Raw genomic sequence first — 25,528 nt, forward strand, 5'->3', positions numbered from 1 at the left:
CCTCCACTGATATTTCAGCCGCGTATCGTCCGGCCATCCTCAGAGTGAGTCACAAAATTGACGACAAGATGCCAAGCGCGGCCTTATATGCTCCACCGCGGCGGTACCGGTACTGGTTAGAGAAATGTCTCATAGATTATAGCAAATCTGAGAATCACTTTTATGTCCGGAGGTTTGGACGGTAGTCTATATTGCACCCAATGACTGAAGATTCCACAATTAGTTTGATATTTAATATTTATTGCAGTCACACCATCGAAAAGTAATGTTACACGTAACAAAACGATAACAGAAATTATCGACCTCGACTATTATCAACGTAGCAACACCATGAGTTTCTCGTGATCTGGATCGTGAATTAGGTCGTGACGTAATCGACTGGCTACTGAAGAGTGCGCCACGGCTTAAATATACCACGGCGGAGAAATATCCGCTGGCAAAATATACTGCGATATTGATAGCTCAATTATATTGTTTTCTGAATTTGTTTTCATGTTTATGTACGCCCCATTAGATGAAAAGTGTGTAAGCTGCAGCATTTTTATTCAGTTTTTTCTTTCAATGTATCTCAGCTCTCTCAGCCGCAACACATTGATTTCAATTCTAAGTCAACCATAGAGCTGGCAACACTAAAAATTCTCTGAAATTCGTTTTGCATGGATGAGCTAGAGAATTTTTAGTCGGTTATTCGTGACCTCTTCACCGTGGTTTCTTTTTGAGTCTGTCGTGTCCTCTACAACTTTCATTGTTTCGTTCTTTATTATCTTTGCTCCAGGTGCAAATGGACTACACTGTAACAGAAAACGATCTGTTTAACAAGGCTAGAAGAAGCAGCTGCATGAGACAAAAATGGCTCTGAGCACTATGGGGCTTAATATCTGAGGTCATCAGTCCCTAGAACTACTTAAACCTAACTAACCTAAAGACATCACACAGATCCATGCCCGAGGCAGGATTCGGACCTGCGACCGTAGCGGTCGCGCGGCTCCAGACTGAAGCGCCTAGAACCGCTCGGCCACACCGGCCGGCCCTGGATGAGACAGACCGATGGTTTAGCTCAGAGCATGGTAGAGGCACCAACACTTTTTACTACTACTCACACCAATGGCCTTCCGTGCCAGTACGTTGAAGTGAGGATCACTAAAGGTCTAGAAAGGCTCGTACGTATTATGTCCCGTACCAGTTTGGCCTAAGCCGCAAAATCTCTGGTTTGCGCCTTTCATCTCTGTATCTAGAGGATTCCCGACCACATGGAGAAGAACTCTGTTGGAACATTGTCTCAACTTAATTATCTCGTGTGGACCATGCCGGATCCGCATACGAAGATCAGACCCCCGTCGACACTTGTAGAATTGCTGCTTCCGCCGAGAGGTACAGAAGTGAGATACTGCTCAAACATGCACGGAGTCTCCTGGCTGAAGTCTGTTAACACTTCATCTTTGTGGATGATGAAGCGTAGACACGCTCTGACAGATGTATTTATAGCGTGCAAAAGGCGTCCACTGTAGATGGGAGCCAAACAGATTTCCTCATTTGACTCTTATGGAAGACGTCTAGCCGCCCCGAAGTTACGGACTGCAGCCTGCGGTCTTTTCTAAACTCGAGGTCAATCGACAATTAGATTCTGAGCTCCCATTCTATTGCTCTACAAACCAATATACAGGATTTCATCGACAATCAATGATGAATTAATTAAACTGGCTCCATTCCATTCCAAGAGTTTGCTCACATGGTTCCCTTGTGCTATGCAGTTTGTTCTGTGGAAAAACTAATAAATCAAATTGAATTGCATTTATCACATAATCACTCTTCACAAAATTTCACGATAATATAAATTTACAGTAATAACAAACTTTGGTCATGTTTTCTAACTGTTGTCATCCTAAATTCGGAAGGCTTTCACTGAAATATAGGTATTGTCGATCACGAAGACCTACCTCAGCATCATCTCACACTGAACTGCTCTGTGGCAGCTCTCAAAAATCCATACATAAACACGCCTCTCTGATTAGATTAGATTTACTTTCATTCCAATTGATCCGTAGTGAGGAGGTCCTCCAGGATGTGGAACATGTCAGAAAAACAACAATACATGACAAATATTTATAACTAAAACAAATAAGCTAATGTACCATTCCACAGGTCCCAAGTGGAATGATCGTCATTTTTTAATGAACACTAAGAGTCATTTTACAAATACTAATGCACTGAATTTAAAATAAAAAAGTTTTTTATTTATTTATAAGGTAATAAACATGTAATACAACTACTGTAATACTTATTTACAATGAACACATTACTGCACTGAAATGGTGCAGAAGTTAGATTATACTTACACACACACACACACACACACACACACACACAAATTTTCAGTGAACACATTACTGCACTGAAATTGTGCAGGAGTTATGTTGTACTTATATACAAATCAGTTGGTTTTACTAAGAAATTCATCAATGGAGTAGAAGGAGTTGGCCACCAATAAATCCTTTAGGCTTCTCTTAAACTGAATTTCATTGGTTGTTAAGCTTTTTATGGCTGCTGGCAAGTTATTGAAAATGTGTGATCCTGAATAATTCACACCATTTTGTACAAGACTAAGTGACTTTAAATCCTTGTGAAGATTATTCTTATTTCTAGTATTGATTCCATGAATTGAGCTGTTGGTTTGAAAAAGTGATATATTTTTAATGACAAATTTCATTGAAGAATAAATATATTGGGAAGCTGTAGTTAGTATCCCTAGTTCCCTAAACAGGCTTCTGCAGGATGTTCTTGAGTTCACACCACATATAATTCTTACTGCACGTTTTTGTGCCCGGAAAACTTTAGCTTGGCTTGATGAATTACCCCAAAAAATAATCCCATATGACATTATGGAATGAAAGTAAGCATAGTATGCCAGCTTTTTCATTTTTATATCCCCTATGTCTGACAAAATTCGCATTGCAAACAGAGATTTGTTAAGACGCTTCAGCAGTTCTGTGGTGTGCTCCTCCCAGTTGAATTTATTATCAAGCTGTAATCTCAAGAATTTAACACTGTCCACTTCTTCTATCTTCTTGTCATTATATGTCATACATATACTCTTGGGACACCCCTTACAAGTTCTGAACTGCATGTAGTGCATCAGTCTAAGGGTGTGAGGCCACAAAAACGAAGTACAGATACGCAGTTCGCAGCAGAATCAAGCCGTCCGCTAGCCAGCAACACTCTAACTTTTATTAGACGTAACACACACTGAAGAACCAAAAAAACTGGTACACCCGCCTAATTCGTGCAGGGCCCCGGCGATCACGCAGAAGTGCCGCAACACGACTTGCCATGGACCCGACTAATGTCTGAAGTAGTGTTGGAGGGAACTGACACTATGAATCCTGCAGGGCTGTCCATAAATCTGTAAGAGTACGAGCGGGTGCAGATCTCTTCTGTACAACATGTTGCGAGGCATTCCAGATATGCTCAATAATGTTCATATCTGGGGAGTTTGGTGGCCAGCAGAAGTGTTTAAACTCAGAAGAGTGTTCCTGGAGCCACTCTGTAGCAATTCTGGACGTTTGGGGTGTCACATTGCCTTCTGGAATTGTCCAAGTCTACGGAAAGCACAATGGATATGAATGGATGCAGGTGATCAGACAGGATGCTTACGTACGTGTCACCTATCAGAGTCGTATCTAGACGTATCAGGGATCCCATATCACTCCAACTGCACGCACCCTACAGTATTTCAGAGCCTCCACCAACTTGAGTCCCCTGCTGACACGTCCATCGACTCGATACAATTTGAAACGACACTCGTCCGACGACGCAACATGTATCCAGTCATCAACGATCCAATATCGGTGTTGACGGGCCCAGGAGAGGTGTAAAGCTTCGTGTCGTGCAGTCATCAAGGGTACACGAGTAGGCCTTCGGCTCCGAAAGCACATATCGACGATGTTTCGTTGAATGGTTCGTACGCTGACACTTGTTGATGGCCCAGCACTGAAATCTGCAGCAATTTGCGGAAGGGTTGCACTTCTGTCACGTTGAACGATTCTTTTCAGTCGTCGTTGGTCCCGTTCTTGCAGGATGTTTTTCCGGCCGCAGCGATGTCGGAGATTTGACGTTTCACTTATTCCTGATATTCACGATACACTCGTGAAATGATCGTACGGTAAAATCCCTAGTTCATCGCTACATCGGAGATGTAGTGTCTCACTTGTCTTATATAGACGTTGCCGAACTCAGCGCCGTATTGTGCCTGTGTACATACAGGGTGTTTCAAAAATGACCGGTATATTTGAAACGGCAATAAAAACTAAACGAGCAGCGATAGAAATACACCGTTTGTTGCAATATGCTTGGAACAACAGTACATTTTCAGGCGGACAAACTTTCGAAATTACAGTAGTTACAATTTTCAACAACAGATGGCGCTGCAAGTGGTGTGAAAGATATAGAAGACAACGCAGTCTGTGGGTGCGCCATTCTGTACGTCGTCTTTCTGCTGTAAGCGTGTGCTGTTCACAACGTGCAAGTGTGCTGTAGACAACATGGTTTATTCCTTAGAACAGAGGATTTTTCTGGTGTTGGAATTCCACCGCCTAGAACACAGTGTTGTTGCAACAAGACGAAGTTTTCAACGGAGGTTTAACGTAACCAAAGGACCGAAAAGCGATACAATAAAGGATCTGTTTGAAAAATTTCAACGGACTGGGAACGTGTCGGATGAACGTGCTGGAAAGGTAGGGCGACCGCGTACGGCAACCACAGAGGGCAACGCGCAGCTAGTGCAGCAGGTGATCCGACAGCGGCCTCGGGTTTCTGTTCGCTGTGTTGCAGCTGCGGTCCAAATGACGCCAACGTCCACGTATCGTCTCATGCGCCAGAGTTTACATCTCTATCCGTACAAAATTCAAACGCGGCAACCCCTCAGCGCCGCTACCATTGCTGCACGAGAGACATTCGCTAACGATCTAGTGCACAGGATTGATGACGGCGATATGCATGTGGGCAGCATTTGGTTTACTGACGAAGCTTATTTTTACCTGGACGGCTTCGTCAATAAACAGAACTGGTGCATATGGGGAACCGAAAAGCCCCATGTTGCAGTCCCATCGTCCCTGCATCCTCAAAAAGTACTGGTCTGGGCCGCCATTTCTCCCAAAGGAATCATTGGCCCATTTTTCAGATCCGAAACGATTACTGCATCACGCTATCTGGACATTCTTCGTGAATTTGTGGCGGTACAAACTGCCTTAGACGACACTTCGAACACATCGTAGTTTATGCAAGATGGTGCCCGGCCACATCGCACGGCCGACGTCTTTAATTTCCTGAATGACTATTTCGATGATCGTGTGATTGCTTTGGGCTATCCGAAACATACAGGAGGCGGCGTGGATTTGCCTCCCTATTCGCCAGACATGAACCCCTGTGACTTCTTTCTGTGGGGACACTTGAAAGACCAGGTGTACCGCCAGAATCCAGAAACAATTGAACAGCTGAAGCAGTACATCTCATCTGCATGTGTAGGTTTCGGGTAATTTCATTCAGAGACTACGCCATATTATTGCTACGCATGGTGGATATGTGGAAAATATCGTACTATAGAGTTTCCCAGACCGCAGCGCCATCTGTTGTTGAAAATTGTAACTACTGTAATTTCGAAAGTTTTTCTGCCTGAAAATGTACTGTTGTCCTAAGCATATTGCAACAAACGGTGTATTTCTATCGCTGCTCGTTTAGTTTTTATTGCCGTTTCAAATATACCGGTCATTTTTGAAACACCCTGTATATCTGTACTTGATTACGCACGCCTATACCAGTTTCTTTTGGGCTTCAGTGTAGAAGAGTTATCCTCTTCATTAAATTAATCGTAATGTATATTACTCGTATTACGGCAGCCATAATATTTGAGGCAACCACTACTTCCACAACTCGCTCCGCCATCCCAACAAAAACAAAATAAATGCAATTTCTACGAAATCCAAAACAGTGCAGAATGATGTGTAAAATGTCACATCCTAAAGGAATCCTTGTGTTGATTCCAAAATTGGTCTTAGACTGAAATATCTTCGACGTTGTGAAGAGCCTAATATTACCACTAACTTCCATCAATATTAATTCATCTAACGTGTCGGGTCACAGCTGCACGTGCAAAACATAATCTTTTATTCTCAGCACTAGCTGAATGAAATATGCTTCCGGTAACACTACCGCTTCACAACTCCCCCTTTAGTACGTGACACAACACACTGGAACCATCCAAACAAATAAGTCGCCCGTGAAATCCTTCATCCTATTACGATATTCAGCTATTACAAATATTCAGTTCATGGTAGCAAAACATGGGCTGATGAACCCAACTGGCTTCAACATTTGAAATGTGGACTCGTAAAGAAATCCGAAATCACAATCTAGGAAATATCAGTGTGTCCTCGGAGTCGTTCCGCGGCAGTGTGCCTAAATAAAATCTTCTTGAGTGTTTCATTCGAAATAACGCCGCTTGAAAAACCAGGAAGATTTTATTCAACGAAATATCAATATAGATTAGGCGTCAAAGAGTCTATCGCAAGGTGTCACGTTCGACTACTTCAATAATCGATAGTCGATTATGAAATTATTCATAAGCCCGCTAACAATGGTTAAAAATTAATCTTTGGTGAAGGGGGGGCGGGAAGGGAGGGGGGCGAACATGTGTTTTAACGTGGCGAGTTATTCCGTGTTAGTAAAGGTGCAGTGAGTATGGAGCCGTGAGTGCCTCCGGTCCAATAACTGCACGAGATACTTTTTTTTCCTTTTTCTTTAGTTAGAATGCAGCTGACGCACCGATATCTGATACGGCCTGTGGCAGTGACTCAGCCTGCCAGAAGGACGGTAGGAATATTTATGTTCGCTATGAAATTAGATAAACTTCATTACTCTCCGATTTTGTTCAAACCTTACACACCGGTTTTTGTTATTACTGTACTGATACCGTCCAAAATCCGTTCCGTTATTTATCATAGTTTTGAAGATAGAAAATTTTACCTAAAAGACATAAAAAAACAATTCCTGTATTTCAAAACTGATCTAGTAACAGCAATAGATTAGCTGTCAACTTCATATGCAGCTGATATGAAAAATTCAGCTCCTAAAAACCGGTTAATTAGAATCCTTCATTTTTTAACGTTTGCAATTTTTATTAGATATAATATTGGAACCTTTTAAAATTAATGTTCAGTTATAGTTCATTATGCGAGTGCGTGAGAGTGATTCAGAGAGTGAACGAGAGACGTATGAAAATTCGAAATCTTTTATTTTATGAAGAACTTCAAACTATGGGAAAAATTCCTGGGAAGAACCACGAGTCATGTGACAAATGTCTGAGTGAGCATTCTTGCGTAAAACGCAGCCAGAAAAGCAGCTAGGAACGTAATAAGCTTGTCATTTAATTTTGGAATCATTTCACGCTGTATTTGAGCTATAATTAAATCTAATGTAATAAACTGAAGTTTTGCTTGCGTGAAAGTACTTTCTAAATTGTGACTGGATAAGAGAGGATTTTGTCGCGAGACTCACCTACAAAGTATGTCCTGACTTGTCATTCAGATCAACGATCTGTATAACTGTAAACTTCCAGAAGCAACTGCAGTTGTTTCAAAGAAAATATCTTTTTGCATGCTGCACTTCTAAATTTTTATTTTTAGTTATGCACCCAGACGCGTTTCGCCTTTTTTACAAGGCATCTTCAGTGAGTGTCCTGAAATATTACATGATTTGTCCATTTTTACACTTAGGTTATGATTTCACATCTAGGTTATAGATTTAAAACCAGTTCCTTAACGTTTTCTTTAACGAAATGGAAAGGTACTTACAGGTAACTTCTAATTCATTGCATCTAAGCAAACTGCTTTTTCTCATCTGGCAACCAGGTGGACATCTTACAGTTTACTTTCAGTTCACTCTTTACGTTACACATCACTGTAACTACCATCTTTTTAATACAGAGATTCATTTGTTTTTCTAAGTGATACCAACATTCTCAGCTTTCTGCATTCAACTGTTTTTTGAATGTGTATGTTGTGTGTGTGTGTGTGTGTGTGTGTGTGTGTGTGTGTGTGTGTGTTTGTGTATTAGAAAGGGAGAGAGATTTCTTTTTTTAATAAAATAAAAATTATTTTATTTTACTTTTATTAATATTTTTTCATTTATTTATTCTTAAAAATAATTATTATTATCATCATTATATTTTCCTGTATATACTTATGAGAGGAATCAGATGTGTAATCATTTGTTGGGATTTCTGTCTATTATATGATCAATCGGTGTAAACAGTGAGGTGGTAGTCATATTTACTTGGTTATTTAGCAGTTGTTTCTTTTCAGCCTTTGTTTTGTATATATGATAATTTTCCTGTAATGTTAGGAGATGTCTTTCATTATTTATTCTATTTATTTTCATATCATTTTCTCTTGTAATAGGTTTGTGGTTATTTTTTCTCTCAAATGTTCAGCATAAGTTGAGTGGCTCGTTCCATATTTCCATGCTCTGATACGTCTTTGTACCGCGTGTCAATGTTCTTCTGGTTTGTCCTATATACCTTCCATCACATGTGTTGCACTGTAGTTGGTATATTCCTGATTTTTGGTAGATATCTGTGTTTTCTGTTATTTTTGTAATGTGCCTTTGGATTTAATTGTCTGTTTTGAATGCTATGTTTATCCATTGTCTTTTGAAAATGTTTGTTATTTTATGTATGAGTTTGTGCTTGTATGTCACTGTCTACCATCTTGAATCTTCTTTCTTTTTTTCCTGTATTCTTTGTGTCGTTATTGTTCTGTCACAGTGTAGTGTTTTGTTGTACTGTTGTTTGTGGGTGTTTATGTACTGTGTTCACTGACTGCATTTGTTTTTTAATTTTTTTGTTTAATTTGGTTACTAGATCTCTATTGTACCCATTGTTTGTTACTATTTGTGTGATGATGTCTAGTTCTTTCTAGTAATTTTCTGTGCTGAGTGGTACGGTGTTGAGTCTACGAAGCATGTATCTGAGTGATGACTGTTTCTGTGAGTGTGGGTGATTTGAAGTCTGATGTAAGATTGTGTCAGTTCCAGAGGCAGTACTAGTGCGTAAGTAAATACGGACTCCATAACCATTTCATGAGTCTTAGTGGTAATAAATAGTCAAAAAACTTTAAACATCTTGTTACAAGAAGGTAGAACCCCGAAAGCCCGGTAATTATCATGAACTTCCAGGAACTTATTTGTAACTATAATTTTGCGGCCTCGATCTGGAAGGTTTTAGGCGGCTATTTCTTCTAAGCTGCTTTGCACTACCTAGATTGCAATTGTTACGGCAGAGTGAAGGTACGTGGATTGAACTGTGTGAATGTAATAACAGTACGAAGAGAACCTAACCCTGCCCCGCCACAGTATGAATAGTTAAACTGCTTCCGCCTTGGTTTCAAAACTGTAATTGATTTGCAATTTCCCACTCTCTGGCAGATTAAAGTGTATGCAACACCGAGCTTCTATAACACCAACTCTAGCTCGTCCTTTTGCTCTCAAGTTGCGTCTTCATCGGAGAGTTTCCCCGCTATATTTTTCTAAAAAGAGATAAACTTTTTTTGTATGCACTGTCAGACTTCCCCTTTCAGTTGTTTAACCTTCTAAATAAACAGGAATAATAAAGAAAAGGAGTACTTCTTCATGAAGTAAATTAAATTTAACGTAGCTTGATAAAGTTCCAATCCTTCTTCTTGTTAGACTTACAACTTTTTGCTTCATAGCTAATAAATTACAATATTTTTCTCTCCTATTAACACAAATAATACCTTCTAAAGTCGGAAAAAATTTGAAAGGAAAGTAAAGCTGAGTCTCATAGCTCAACTTTCTGTTAGAATCTTGGTGCAACTGACTAAGATCTTTGAAGAATGGAAACTGCAAATGAGAACTGGGTTTTATAACGAAGTATAGACCTCAGTTAGCTCTATTAATGTTTTTAAGTTGTTAATCAAAATTGCCTTCGTGATTAGATGCAACTCTCACACTTAAGAGATTAACTGAAATAATTTTGTCTTAGAATTTTAGGATTACCACAAATATTTCTCTCTGTTCTTGGTTCTGTAAGACTGCGTATATGTATGGTTTACTTTTTGTTACTAGTCTCGAAGTTTTCATTATTTTCCGTTTTCCTTTCGGCAGACAGTCCGGGAAACCTTTGCGTGTAGTTCCATCCATCTTAGCACTTGTTCCCGCTACACGAATTTCTGCATTTACTATATCATTCTGTGTCGGATCATCATTATTTCCTATTTCTTCATTCGGTGCGTCATCTGCCCACGATGAAGTGTTTTGCTCCCCAGCCTTTTCTGGCGAATCATGAAGCTCTTTGACATGCAACGCAGAGATTAGCGCGATTCCTTCTTTTCCCTTTCGTGTTTCTCGATATTCGATATTACATTGTACTTCCCTTGTCAGTTTCTTCGCTGCTTGCCTTATCTGATTCAAACAAGGTACTATTGTTAGCTTGTACTTTCGCAATGAAGATTTTGAAGACTGTCGCAGTGCAGAAGACGTTTTGTTATATCGCCCACTTTCCTCAGATTTTAGCAGCATGGTGCCTTCGTCGGTCATGTACGTTCACCGCCCCATTTGTTTTATGCTTATTCAGAATAGCTATTCCCACTGTTTATGAATAGCTCTTTGCGTTCACTAAAGCTTGCTGTCACCTCCACATTCTCTTCCACTCCCATAGGCGAGTTCTGAAGTTCCTGCATCTCCGGTCGATCTACTTTGGTTCCTTGCTGTTATACTCTGCATTTGCTTCCCTTGCACTGCGGCGGTACTGTCGCTAAATCTTGCTCCCGTTTGCACATGCTTTCCCCTCGCATGGCCACACTACGGTGATCATCATCGCGTACATTATCGATCACGCTAATGGGATCGTTGGTCCGCAGCTCGTGGTCGTGCGGTAGCGTTCTCGCTTCCCACGTCCGGGTTCCCGGGTTCGATTCCCGGCGGGGTCAGGGATTTTCTCTGCCTTGTGATGACTGGGTGTTGTGTGATGTCCTTAGGTTAGTTAGGTTTAAGTAGTTCTAAGTTCTAGGGGACTGATGACCATAGAAGTTAAGTCCCATAGTGCTCAGAGTTAATGGGATCCTTGTGGGTTTATTTACTTTCTTTGTCACATTACTTCCCATTCGGTTCTGCTGCCTGTCGAAGATGGATTCCGCAACTTACATTCCTCCAACATCCAGGCCCTGATGTATCCGTAATGGGTTCATTCTGGCATGACGCGTGCCCTTGCTCCTGGTTAACTTTTTCAGTACGCATTTGTGCAGGGCAACTACGGTCATAATCTACCTACAGAGGTTCAGTTGAAATGCTTATGGAGCATGTGCAGATATGGTTCTCAGGACACAACATATGCCCTATTGTATGCTGTGCGTGTGACACAATACTCGTTACAGCCTGTGCTATGGTAATTGAGCGGGATTTACCTTACGAGAAAGGATTTTCGTATAGTTATCGATCGCGTGTGCCTGAATGGTGGCAAATCAGACTTACACCCACTCTGTAATAACAATGATATGTAAAGCAAGTTCGAAATGCAACTACAGTCAGGATGGATCAAAAGCAACCCAGAAGATGCTACCAATTAGATAATAATACGGTCGCCAGCCTAATTAGGCATTAATTGAGTTTCTTCCCTGTGTAAGTTGGTATATATTCATGCAAAACAACAAGTAGTAACACTGCATAATATAGTAGAATTTTAGAACCAGAAAATCTATCGAACTGATAGTTTCACGTTCTGTGCTGATACGGAAAAACCATGAATACATAACACTGCACTATAATGTATACTACAAAACTTTATACTGTCTATTAATCTGATTAAAATCTGGCATAGGTTACCCTAGAAATAGCACTTTCGTACCACACACAAAATGTCAATTTTGATAAAGATAAAACACTGATAAATTTTGACTTTTATATTGACTTTAACTTTTGCTGGTCAAACCAATTTAGAACACTTCAGAATTCAAATGAATAAAAAGGAAAAGGAGGGGGGGACCCTGAAACTGTTATTATCACTTCAAATGGTTCAAATGGCTCTGAGCACTATGGGACTCAACATCTTAGGTCATAAGTCCCCTAGAACTTAGAACTACTTAAACCTAACTAACCTAAGAACATCACACACACCCATGCCCGAGGCAGGATTCGAACCTGCGACCGTAGCAGTCCCGCGGTTCCGGTCTGCTGCGCTAGAACCGCTAGACCACCGCGGCCGGCGTGTTATTATCACTGTATTAAAAAAATGATTACTGAATTTATTATGCGTTCAAGATTTCCAGTATATAAGTTACTACTCTTTTCATCTTATTTACTGCTCATTTAAATACCTTTATATCTGTCTCGAAATAATTAAACTTCATTACTATATCAATATTAAACTTACCTTTCAACTTCGTTAGACCTTCGTTATTCATTTACTGGTTCATTAACAAAACATTTCTTTCAACACCATTCTAACATAGCTAGGGCCGCAAATAATTATTATTAACACAAAATTTAATTTTTCATTTCGGGACACTCGGATTGCACAATGTTTGAAAAGGACCCTGTGTAGGTTAGTTGTGAGGATAATTAAGTGAGGGGAAAGTTCTGGTAAAATTTAGGTTATTATTGCACAGTTCACTCTCTGGTCCATACGAATACAGTACTAAAAGTTTCAACCTGCTTGTATCAATGCGGCGGTTGGCGGGCGGCGAGATGACGAGGCACAGAGCACACATACAACCACAGCTATGGCTCTTGACGTATCGGCACTTTAATTCTTCTTAACGTAGCAATACTTTTCCATTTAGTGCCTATGGAATTTTGCCACGCTGTGTGGGCGTTGGAACAGCATACCCGAGGCTCAGTGAAGCTATGTCTTGCAGGGTAGCCTCCTCGCTCCAGAAGGTGTTGCTCAAACCAGTGCCAAACTCCAACTACTGCTGAGCCCGTTGTGCCGTGCAGTGCCCGTGCGCATTTTCCCGCGATCGCCTGCCATCCACCTTTTACCGCTCCCTGACAGACAGGGTATTCACCCGAGTGTTTGGATTCTACATATCCTAACACATTGCCTACGTATGGACCAGACACACAGTTACAATTTTAAACATCGCAGGAGAGCTTCTGTAAAGTTTGGAAGGTAGGAGACGAGATACTGGCAGAAGTAAAGCAGTGAGGACCGGGCGTGAGTCGTGCTTTGGTAGCTCAGATGGCTGCCGGCACTGTAGCTCAGCGTGTTCGGTCAGAGCGTTACGTACCCTCTGTAATAATAAAAACTGAGTTAATCGATCATCAACGAACTTAATCGGATGTCTTCCGACGTCCGCCCCGAGCAGATACAACGAACAAAAACTGAGTGGAAGGATCAACCACCGAACTTCAACAGGATGTCTTGCGACGTCCGCAACGACCAAACACAACGATCAACAAAAAAAAAAGATGGTAGAGCACTTGCCCGCGAAAGGCAAAGGTTCCGAGTTCGAGTCTCGGTCGGGCACACAGTTTTAATCTGCCAGGAAATTTCATCTTACAACAGTCTCAAGATTTGTTACATTTCAATTCTATTACAATATTGCTTGACATTTGACATAAACATTAATATTCACATTGAAACTTATTTACAGTTTTCTTAACATAATGACATGAAACAAAAAAGAAATGAAATCAGAACATCAATTACACAAGTTTATCGAAAAATCAGAAAAAAATACTTATATGTACAATGGTATAGCGTCGTTGTTGTTACACTATGACCGCTGCTGACATATAAGAGGATATATGATTTTGTAATTCTGCTTCGGCTACCCGTCTGTCATTGAGCTTCACCACGCCAAAAATGTTCCCACTGCACTTTTCTCTCACTCGGTTCACTATAACGTACAAACGAAACATTCCTTTAATTTTTTCGATCGGCACTTCTGACGTTAACTTGGAGACTGTCAGAGATGGCAAGGCAGGACCTGACTATTTTATTGATACCGCGCTGGCAGACCCTCTGGTTCGAAAGGCCGCCAGGCGAGTTCTAGTGCCCGCCAGAAGGCGCGCGCCTAGGCGACACCCGCTAAGCGGCGCTCCCAGTAGCTGCGAGCGCTGCCGCCGCCGCCTCAGCGCTAGGAGCGGGCCACGCCTAGAGAGCCTGTATACAGAGCTTCGACCATAAATATAATAGACTGGCCCTGACGTCATTTTCGTGGCTCCAACATCTCAGGGCTAAAGTCACGTGAATGTTGGCAAAACATGGTTGTTTCGTGTTGCGCTTACGGCTGTACTCAGCGTTTTGTCGGGAGAAATGGCATTACATTTCACGTGTAAGTGTTCCTATGATGGTACAGATGCGTTTATGGAAATCTGCTGAAGTGACTTTTATGTTTTTTACACTTGAAATAGAGTATCACGTAAATTAAAGTGTTGAAAGTGATGCCTGTAAAGTCAGACTCATATTCCATTTTCGAAGGTATCTGTGATAATTCGGTTGCAGAAGTAAGTATAATTGTTTCTCGTTCCTACTCATAGGTTCCCTAAGGATGAAAACCGAAGGCAGCTTTGGATACAGGCCCTGAAATGGAAAAACTTTAAGCCATCTGCACATACGCGCCTTTTTGTATATACACTCCTGGAAATTGTAATAAGAACACCGTGAATTCATTGTCCCAGGAAGGGGAAACTTTATTGACACATTCCTGGGGTCAGATACATCACATGATCACACTGACAGAACCACAGGCACATAGACACAGGCAACAGACCATGCACAATGTCGGCACTAGTACAGTGTATATCCACCTTTCGCAGCAATGCAGGCTGCTATTCTCCCATGGAGACGATCGTAGAGATGCTGGATGTAGTCCTGTGGAACGGCTTGCCATGCCATTTCCACCTGGCGCCTCAGTTGGACCAGCGTTCGTGCAGGACGTGCAGACCGCGTGAGACGACGCTTCATCCAGTCCCAAACATGCTCAATGGGGGACAGATCCGGAGATCTTGCTGGCCAGGGTAGTTGACTTACACCTTCTAGAGCACGTTGGGTGGCACGGGATACATGCGGACGTGCATTGTCCTGTTGGAACAGCAAGTTCCCTTGCCGGTCTAGGAATGGTAGAACGATGGGTTCGATGACGGTTTAGATGTACCGTGCACTATTCAGTGTCCCCTCGACGATCACCAGTGGTGTACGGCCAGTGTAGGAGATCGCTCCCCACACCATGATGCCGGATGTTGGCCCTGTGTGCCTCGGTCGTATGCAGTCCTGATTGTGGCGCTCACCTGCACGGCGCCAAACACGCATACGACCATCATTGGCACCAAGGCAGAAGCGACTCTCATCGCTGAAGACGACACGTCTCCATTCGTCCCTCCATTCACGCCTGTCGCGACACCACTGGAGGCGGGCTGCACGATGTTGGGGCGTGAGCGGAAGACGGCCTAACTGTGTGCGGGACCGTAGCCCAGCCTCATGGAGACGGTTGCGAATGGTCCTCGCCGATACCCCAGGAGCAACAGTGTCCCTAATTTGCTGGGAAGTGGCGGTGCGGTCCCCTACGGCACTGCGCAGGATCCTACGGTCTTGGCGTGCATCCGTGCGTCGCTGCGGTCCGGTCCCAGGTCGACGGGCACGTGCACCTTCCGCCGACCACTGGCGACAACATCGATGTACTGTGGAGACCTCACGCCCCACGTGTTGAGCGATTCGGCGATACGTCCACCCGGCCTCCCGCATGCCCACTATACGCCCTCGCTCAAAGTCCGTCAACTGCACATACGGTTCACGTCCACGCTGTCGCGGCATGCTACCAGTGTTAAAGACTGCGATGGAGCTCCGTACGCCACGGCAAACTGGCTGACACTGACGGCGGCGGTGCACAAATGCTGCGCAGCTAGCGCCATTCGACGGCCAACACCACGGTTCCTGGTGTGTCCGCTGTGCCGTGCGTGTGATCATTGCTTGTACAGCCCTCTCGCAGTGTCCGGAGCAAGTATGGTGGGTCTGACACACCGGTGTCAATGTGTTCTTTTTTCCATTTCCAGGAGTGTACAAGTGAGATTATAATAACGTAAGAGCACCTATAGTCGACACATGAAGAGAATTTTTTCTACCTTCTGATACTATTAAATAAATGTAGGCTCCAAAATTATTTTCTGAAACTTCAAATTCTCACCTTTCATCTAAAATATCATTTTTTTAACTGTTAGTTTAAACTTTCGTAAAAATAATAGGAACTCAACCTAAAGTCGACAATTTTGGCACCTATAGTTGACGTAATTCCCATATCCCATTTTCTTTTATAAGTGACTAGAGCTCAAAACGCGGCGAATCCAATGTTAGAAGTTTTGACACGAGCCCACTCTTACCGTTTAAAAGAATTGTAAAGACATTTTACTTTAATTGATAGTTTATAGTATTTTCGTCCCGCTGGCCACGAGAGGGGCGTTCGCTGTATTTGTTAGATTTTATAAATGGTACTGTGAACAAATCCAGGTCAAATGTAGTTCTGACATAATTTTTCGCAAATAAAAAAGTAATTTTTGTTGGAAGCGTTTGGCAGTCAACTGAGAAATGTGGGTAAAATACGATACAAACATAGGATGGCAGACCGCTGATTTGAAATCCCGTCACGTTTTGCCAACAGTCACGTGGTTTATGTTGGAGCCACACCAGCCCTATAGCTTCTGCACAGCAAGGCCAGTCTACTAGTATCTATGGTCGAAGATACAGAGAGAGTGGCCATAGGTGAAGTTGCCCGCGATTGGTTGATTAGCTTTGGCGCCATTTTTCTGCCAAACGTCTCTCGCGCTTCCTATGTTCGCCGTGCTTTTGAGTAGAATGGAAGTTCAGAGGACTTTTTGAAACGATTAGAAGGTATTTGAACTATTGAGAGACTTGTTATGCGTTGTGCATGCATGTTAGATTTAGTTGTATATCGTTTTTGGTACGTAATTAGCGTTTGCGATCTTAAATACGAATTGAAATAATGAAGTTGTAAGCAAAAAAAAAAATGGTTCAAGTGGCTCTGAGCACTATGGGACTTAACATCTGAGGGTCATCAGTCCCCTAGAACTTAGAACTACTTAAACCTAACTAACCTAAGGACATCACACACATCCATGCCCGAGGCAAGATTCGAACCTGCGACCGTAGCGGTCGCGCGGTTCCAGACTGAAGCGCCTGGAACCGCTCGGCCACAGGGGCCGGCAAAGTTGTAAGCAGGTTTTCCACAGTTGTCGTGGTTGCTGAAGCATTATTCGTAGTAAATAATTGTAGGTACTCGCGAAGACAGTTTTTAATAGGCCTACTTAATGTGCGGTAGAAGGGATACAGCAGATTTCTTGTTATATTTGGTCATTATTACAGTAGCCTAAATTTAACATTACCTGATTTTTGTAATCTTTTTCGTTTGTTATCTACGAGAGGTGTTCAGTATAAAGAAAGTCGTAAGCGGTTGTTTACTTGTGACATGCAAAAAGTTTGAAGACGTGACAAGAAGTACTAATACGTCTCACACTTTTTGCATGTCACAAGTAAACAACTGCTTACGACTTTCATTCATACAGGTACGTTAAATCTTTAGCGTTATGCACTTCCGATACAAAACAAATGCTATACACTATATTTTTTTTATTAACGTTACTTTCATTGCAATATGTCTAGTAAACGAACTTTAAAAGAGATAACTGCAAGTAACGAATAATTTTTACAGCCACCGTATCAAATTTTCCTGTGCTGTGCGTAGTAGGCTACTATATTATAGCTGTAAAGAGAGGCATTTAACGAATGATTTCGTCATATTGGCTTGTGCTTTTGATTCGGTAAGTGTGTACTCCACTACTCCACTACTGGCCATTCAAAAGTCCCGCCCGCAGTTTGGCAGAAAAATGGCCGTCGTATCGTCCGGTTGGCCACTCTCTCCCTATACACGCTCTAAAACGCCACCCTGCCGCGCTACAGAGTTTAGAGCAATCAGCGCGGGCGGCCCGACCTCTGTAATGTTGTGGCTGCGCTCTCGTTTGTTCATTGCACACAGCGTTGTTTGGTTTTGGATACTGCTACGTCTAATGTTCCCGGTTTGGATTCTACTCCGGCCTTGTCGTTCTGTCGTGTTGTCTTGTTGTCCGTCCATCACCCTTGCTGTCTTTGTGGCTTTCGGCGATTCGCTGTCGACCCCCTCCTGGCCGTGCCACAGTTCCGGCTACCATATTTGGCGACGAGATAAAACGTTGACGGTGTCTCACGGATGAGAAACTCGTGCAGCTCGTGAAACAGCAAGAGCAACAGCAACAGCTGCTCTTGCAGCTGAATTAAGTTCTAAGAAAATTCAGCTTTTGTCAGAATGCTTGCAGGTGCGGGGTTCACAACCCGTTCAGGATGTGGTCACTTCCCAGGCGCAGTCGCGCCCACCGGCCTTTACGCCGCTTAACGACTCCAAGGAAGAACGGGGCATGTAGCTGCTGCGGCTGAAACACTTAGCCGCTTTTCGTGTTTCTGGTGACGCTCTCCAACGCCCGCTCTTCCTTCTTCGCTTTTCTCGGAGACATTTTTCTTAACAAGTTGGCTGCCCTATCCAATCCGGTTGGTCACATTAGAGGAGATGTTTTCGTTGCTGATGAACTATTCGCTACGATTCCATGTGTTCCCGTCGCGTCACTTCCATCAAGACTGTGGTGTCACCGCCAGACACCACACTTGCTAGGTGGTAGCCTGTAAATCGGCCGCGGTCCGCTAGTATACGTCGGACCCGCGTGTCGCCACTGTCAGTGATTGCAGACCGATCGCCGCCACACGGCAGGTCTAGAGAGACTTCCTAGCACTCGGCCCAGTTGTACAGACGACTTTGCTAGCGATGCTACACTGACAACTACGCTCTCATTTGCCGAGACGATAGTTAGCATAGCCTTCAGCTACGTCATTTGCTACGACCTAGCAAGGCGCCTTGACCAGTTTATATTGAGATTATATAATGTATCAACAAGAGCGATGTTCTCCAATTATGGATTAAAGTTAAGTATTACATCAACTCCGTACTTTATTTATTAGACTCAACTCCTTTAATCTGTTCCAGACCTCACGCCAGTCTGCGTGAGCTTAAACGCGTGCTATTCGGCTACAAGTCATAGTGGATTGGCTGTCGGGTCAGTCCACTACAAAGACCACTAAACATCTAGGTCTGTAAAATAGCTCGAGGGTGACGATTTTGCAAGGACTGAGTCAAAACTGTGATTTCACTCGTGCAAACCCGTCTTTCGAAACCTCAAGTGCGGATTCCTTAATCCGAGACGTGTTGGTCCAGTTAGTCCCCCAATCCATAGGTACGCACAGCACCCTTCAAACTGGATAGTGCTTCCTTGGACGATATTTACAAAATCCTGCACAATTCGAGATCGCGCAGACAGCAGATCAACGCCTTATGGCTCGTCTCCAGGTAGCAACGGTTCACCCACCACCATGGTGTCGAAATCATCGTATGTCTTTTTCCCGACGACAGCGTCGTGACTCGTCACTTTCGGACGTGTCAGTGGCCGATGAGTAGCCAGTCGCACGACGTCAGCATAAGCGGCGGGGTCTTCTCCCATCTTGCGTAACTGTCTCACGACGCACCAATTCGGAGACTGTTCAGATCGCCGGGCGCACTGAACTCGTTGTGGAGAGAACGGGCATCTCCGAACTGTGTGCCATCTGGCATCAGGACAATTCGTCCTGAGGACTCCACACTTGCGTCAATGGACAGTGCATGAACTCCAAGCCACTGTCCTCCAGTGCAGTCCTCCAGCTACCAAGATGTTTATTGATCTCACGGCTGCACATCGGGACTTGCGTTTCCAGGTGGACACGGGAGTGACGGTTTTTCTGGTGAACCTGCCAGTGTATGCTTGTATGGCGCCCGCCGTCCTGCAAGCTGGTTGCATACGGTGACAGCTCCATTCCCCTCAGAGGTCAATTCACAACTGCGGCAGCAAGCAACTTGATCACACGGCCGATAACGCTGTTTGCTGTCTATAGTCACTCGGCTGCCAACACTTTCAGCCTGGATACCTTCTCGTCATTTGGGTTTCCCTTCATGGAGGAAGTTCAAATCGACTCGGACACGGTTCCCTTCCAAGAAATTGACGATGTTTGTGCCTCTTTCACGTCTCAGTTCGAACCTGGTCTAGGTGCACCACCAATTTCGAGTCACTTACTACTCTACATCCAGGTGCAGTGCCCCGTTTCTGTGAGGAACGTTCGCTTCCGGTCTCCCCATGGACGGTAGTTAAGCTCGAACTCGATCGCCTTACGAAGCTGGATAATTAAACCTGTCAAAACTAGTGCTTGGCCCACACTTCTGGTAATGATTAAAGAACCAAATGGCTCCTTCTGGCTCTGTGGCGTTCAAATCAAATGGCTCTGAGCACTATGCGACTTAACTTCTGAGGTCATCAGTCGCCTAGAACTTAGAACTACTTAAACCTAACTAACCTAAGGACATCACACACATCCATGCCCAGGGCAGGATTCGAACCTGCGACCGTAGCGGTCGCTCGGTTCCAGACTGTAGCGCCTAGAATCGCACGGCCACTCCAGCCGGCTGGCTCTGTGGAGATTTTGGGTCGACAATCAATGGCCAGGAACATGTGGATACCTACCCATACTACGTCTGGAGGACCTGTGCTAATTTCCAGATCCCACTGGAGGAAGAATCACAGTGCGTAACGTTCATCAGTACACCCTTTGGCTTGTTTGCCCTCTGGAGTCTCTTCCAGTCTGGCAGTCTTCCAGAGATACCTAGAACAGTTAACTATGTCCATTACCTAGATAACTAATAGTTTCAGGAGCACCTGCGCAACCTCTGCACCATCTTTACAGTGTTGTGTGATGCAGGACTCAAGTGCCACCTGCATCGTCTCAGCTGTTGACTCCTCTCGCATTTCCAGAACCTACACGAGCTGTAGGGTTTTTTGGTTAAGGTGAATCATTATTCTAAGTTCCTCCTGCAAAGATCATTCATTACGGACCCACTGAACCAGTTGCAGAAGAAGAATGTTCTCTTCTGGTGGTGGGCTGCCTGTGATCATACTTTCACCCAGCTTTATCACATGTTATGCTCAGTGGCCTGCCATTCACCTCTCGAAATTTAAAGTCCCTTCAAAACTTGAAGTGTTGTAGAGGCCGTTCACGGCCCAGAATCAATCACCTTTACGACTGAATCACGCACGTTACCATAGGTAAGTCTGCCTTCTTCCAGTATTCGATACAGCCCTCGAATCACTCCACTGCGCACTTTCCTCGAACAGTCCCTGTCACCGCTTCAATCGAGCAGTGTTTTGCCACTGCCCAACTGTCATCGGATGGAGGCCATCCCCACCAAGAGTACATCGTTCTCAAGGTCTGCTGACGTTATGTGATTCAGGCTGAAAACTTCGCTGACTAAACTAATAAAGTGCAACAATACTAAAATAAAGAAATTTCATTAATATTCTGTTACTCTCAGTTCACTTACAATAACTATTAGTGATAACTGGTTCATAAATAAATAAGCCGACGCTCTTGGACAAGTGCGCTCACGTTAAATAACTGGAGATTATCGCTATGTATTGTTTAACAATAATTTATACATGCTTGACAAGAATGTCTTCTGGCACTCTTTACAGTAGCGGAGTCGGCTAACACAAGCGAATGACCACTTTTAAATTAGCAGAATTATTAATAGCACTTGCAATAAACATTTAAATAAAGTTAGTGGCAGATTACATAAAAACACAAGTATAACAAAGTATTTCATTTGCTGTGTAAATATGGAGAATACGATGTTCTGACAAATATTTGCATAATGAAAAAGATGTAAGAAACGTCATAACTCAATAAATGAAATAGGTAGCTCTCAAAAAATGGTTCAAATGGCTCTGAGCACTATGGGACTTAACTTCTAAGGTCATCAGTCTCCTAGAACTTAGAACTACTTAAAGCTAACTAACCTAAGGACATCACACACATCCATGCCCGAGGCAGGATTCGAACCTGCGACCGCAGCGGCCTCGCGGTTCCAGACTGAAGCGCCTAAAACCGCTCGGCCACCCGGGCCGAGGTAGCTTTCAGGGATGACAGCTACCACGAGTGCAATGCTGTCACCTAAGAAACCGTTTGTTAAAATCGCATGAAGCGATTGAAAGTTGTTAATTCAGAGGTTCGTTGTGAGAAAGTTTATTCTCTGTTAGAGATTAACTTCGTTGTTTTAAAGATATTGGGGTATTATTGGGTCTTTGGATGTTCCTCATTTCTCGGAAATCGCAGATGTATTCAGATTTGCGCTAATATCTGTTAGTTATTGTGGAATCTCAGAGAGCTGTAACATAGCCACCTTTAAGATTTTCTGACACCGCCATTTCCTGGACGATCTCCTACACAGAGGACATGCGGGTAACAGCCGCCCAAATTCCCCAGCTTCGGGACTTCCCCCACTCCCAGTCCCCAGTCCTGTGCTGACGCACGTGGCTCTCCTGGAACGGTCGCCTTACTAGTGATGGGGAGCTCGTGAATGAGTCGTTCAAATGAACGCTTCACTCCCGTGAAGTGTGAACTAACCACTCAATTTCAATGAACTGGTACTTCAAACTCTTCACAGATAACACACTCCATACTTTTTTCTAGTTCACTCACTCTCTTCCCCTCTCCCTCATCCCATTACATAGGCGCTACGTCACTCATTCTCCCTTCACTTCAGTCCCCCCTCTACTACCTGTCGACGAATCGCGCGGCGTTTGTGGGAAACGATAGGTTTGCGAGGGGTTGTTGTGGTGAGGGGCGAGGGGAAGGCAGCGTCAGCTGCTTCCTGCAGTACTGACATCTTTACCCGTGACTATTTGTGCAGTTCAGTTATACTTCGCGTCTACCGGTAGCCTATCGTTGGCAGCGCTTGCGGACAAATGAATATTACAGATACAAACGAAGAGGCTAGCTGTGTGAGCACGCACAGCCAACATGAAAATAAAAGGTTTGTTAATAACACTGAAAGAGGGATTTTACCTGAAATCGTACCAATGACTACAGGTGACAGTTTAAACTGTTTTGAATCTGGAGGGTTATTATTCTCAACAAAAATAAAAACTACAGGAAAACTTCTGAATAATTGCTTAACGTAGATATATAGACTTTCTGACAGTGGTAAACATACACATTCTATTTTGGATTAAATTTTAAAAGGAACATAAAATTGGAATGCATTTCGTTGGTAGTCCTAGTTTTCAGTCCATTAATACAACAAATAATGTTTCACTTGGCAGATAAAAACTTTTTTGGGCGCTTCATGAGAAAATGTCGAGCAAGATTAAATGTAATACCTTCTTTATATGTGACAGGCTTCTCTGTTTATCTTTCCTTTGTCCCCTTCGACCATGCTCTATTTAAGTTAGCTCAGACGCTGTAAGAGCGTAAAACGTTGCGTGCACGTTACTGCATAGTTCGGCCATCTGTTGGTAAAATTATGAAGTATTACGAAACTTTTTGTACGAGCGAGGCGAAGCGAGCGTAGCCGCGGCTGAGCGGCGAACTGGGCAACTTCGCCAGGCTTCCGTACTTCGCGAATGAACTGCTTCTTTTGAACGCTTCACGGCAAAGAGTGAAATGAATGAAGTAGTTCACGGGAATGAACGAGTTCGACCCACCTCCACGCCTTACCTTGTACTGATTCTAGGCTGCCGATTGTTCGCCTACTTCGGAGTAACGCTAAGCTCTAGCACGGCCGCAGCGTACTTCCGCTCGCAACGACGTCCAAATGTGGACTAAATAATAAATACTAGTAGGCGGTAGGGTTTGAGCGGGAGACTCGCAACACGACGGCCAGCGGAAAAGCTATCACACTACATGACGTGCGCCCTCGCACGACCTGCCCTCACAGCTCAACTTGTGCCACTAGTTCTCTCCCTCTGGACGCTATGGCTCGCCTCAATCAACTCCTCGCGGTAATTCGAAAAGTACTCCTAAAGTACACGGGCAGGTTCACAGCCATACTACAAATGCCTGCTGGGTTCCCTAAAGTTTTTCACTCGACGCTATGATTTCCACAGTGATTAAGAAAAATAAAGAAATAACGTCGCCGAATATTGGTATTAACACTGCGTCTTCTCCGACTCACCTAAGTTCCCAACGCACGTCATTGTTATTTAGTGCATGTGACGTTCCTTACACTGTCTCACGCAATAGGTGAGTGGTTCAGTGTGCTCTCCTTACGCAGTTCTTTTCTGACAGATACGCCCAACGAGATGCAGAAATATTCGTAATTATTGCTGACAAAAGCATACTATGAATGACACTGGATGTATACACGAAGTCTACTTATTTGTCAATATCTCTCATATGCATGACTCAGACACGTATTTGTCTTGCTTCAGATTCCACTCGATCAGTCAGCCGCAGGGTTCAGAAAGATACTGAACTGGGTGGTTGCCGAATACCCTGGATACCCCATTTTCGTGTCGGAAAATGGCCTAGGCAACAACGGTAGCGTCGGTCTGAACGACACGGACAGAGTAGAGTATTTTGCGGTGAGTACGCGATTGCTAACGAGATCTGCGTCCAATTATTGTATCACTTATTTTAAAGAGCCGCTAATAGCCTACCTAAATTGTTGTCTCTTCCAGGCTTTCCTTCCAGCCCTTTTGCAAGCTGTGAACCTAGACAACGTTCCCGTGGTCGGCTACACGTGCTGGAGTCTCATGGATAATCTGGAGTGGCAACTGGGATACTCGTGAGTTATCCGAGCTATGATTTAGCTTAATGATTGTTGCGATAAATTAATACTCAATGCAGTCACATTAATCTGACCACCACCTCCATTCGACGTCGACGCGCAAAAACCAGTCACATATGGTAGGTGGCAGCACTAGCGGTGGAGAGTATATAAAGCGAGAAAGGGTGACGGGGAAAGCGTGCAATGTCGCCGTCATGGAAATGGAGCGATTCACCTGACGTGCAAGAGGGTATGGTCATCGGCCTTCGGGCCACGGGTGGAAGCATTTCCGAAACGGTGAAGGCTGTAAACTGTTTGGGTGACACCGTGGTTAAAGTATATCTTGCATGCCAAATGAAATTATACAAAACTACTGCCGAGGCAACTTCGATGCAGCGTGGATCAATAGATGACATGGGTGAAAGACGTGCAACTGTTGAGCAACTGGCCACCCAAATGAATAAGGGACTACCAGCAGTATCTCATTAACGACGGTTCAGCGAATGTTGGTGCACATGGGCCTCAGCAGCACGTATCTGGTTCACGCAGCCACACTGACTGCTATTCATAGGCGACAAAGGCTGGAATTTGCATGCCAACGTCGCAACTGGACGTCCGCTAAATTACGTTTTATACTCCTTCGGACGCATGGCTCTTGGCGTGTGCGGCCCTGCATCAATCGTTGGAAGGCTCCAGGCCGAAGGTAGAAGTGTTATGGTCTGGGGAATGATTTCGTGGCATTTCCTGACTGATCTCGTCATTCTGGAGGGCACAATGGATCAACATAAGTATGCATCTAT

General features: G+C 43.7%; 1 protein-coding gene and 1 non-coding gene across 2 annotated transcripts in view; one reads left to right on the top strand and one right to left on the bottom strand.

Moving 5' to 3' along the window:
- LOC126095344 (myrosinase 1-like) overlaps positions 1-25,528 on the top strand; it is a 102,327-nt gene that overhangs the window by 69,877 nt on the left and 6,922 nt on the right. The window contains exons 9-10 of the mRNA XM_049910149.1: positions 24,391-24,543; positions 24,640-24,746. Coding sequence (XP_049766106.1) covers positions 24,391-24,543; positions 24,640-24,746 — 260 coding nt within the window. The remainder of the gene's footprint in view (positions 1-24,390; positions 24,544-24,639; positions 24,747-25,528) is intronic.
- On the bottom strand, positions 22,001-22,084 carry Trnas-gga (transfer RNA serine (anticodon GGA)). Its single transcript is given in 2 exon segments — positions 22,001-22,035; positions 22,045-22,084. It is a non-coding gene; the product is annotated as a tRNA-Ser (tRNA).

The sequence above is a fragment of the Schistocerca cancellata genome, chromosome 8 (assembly GCF_023864275.1).
Source record: "Schistocerca cancellata isolate TAMUIC-IGC-003103 chromosome 8, iqSchCanc2.1, whole genome shotgun sequence".
Lineage (NCBI taxonomy): Eukaryota > Metazoa > Arthropoda > Insecta > Orthoptera > Acrididae > Schistocerca > Schistocerca cancellata.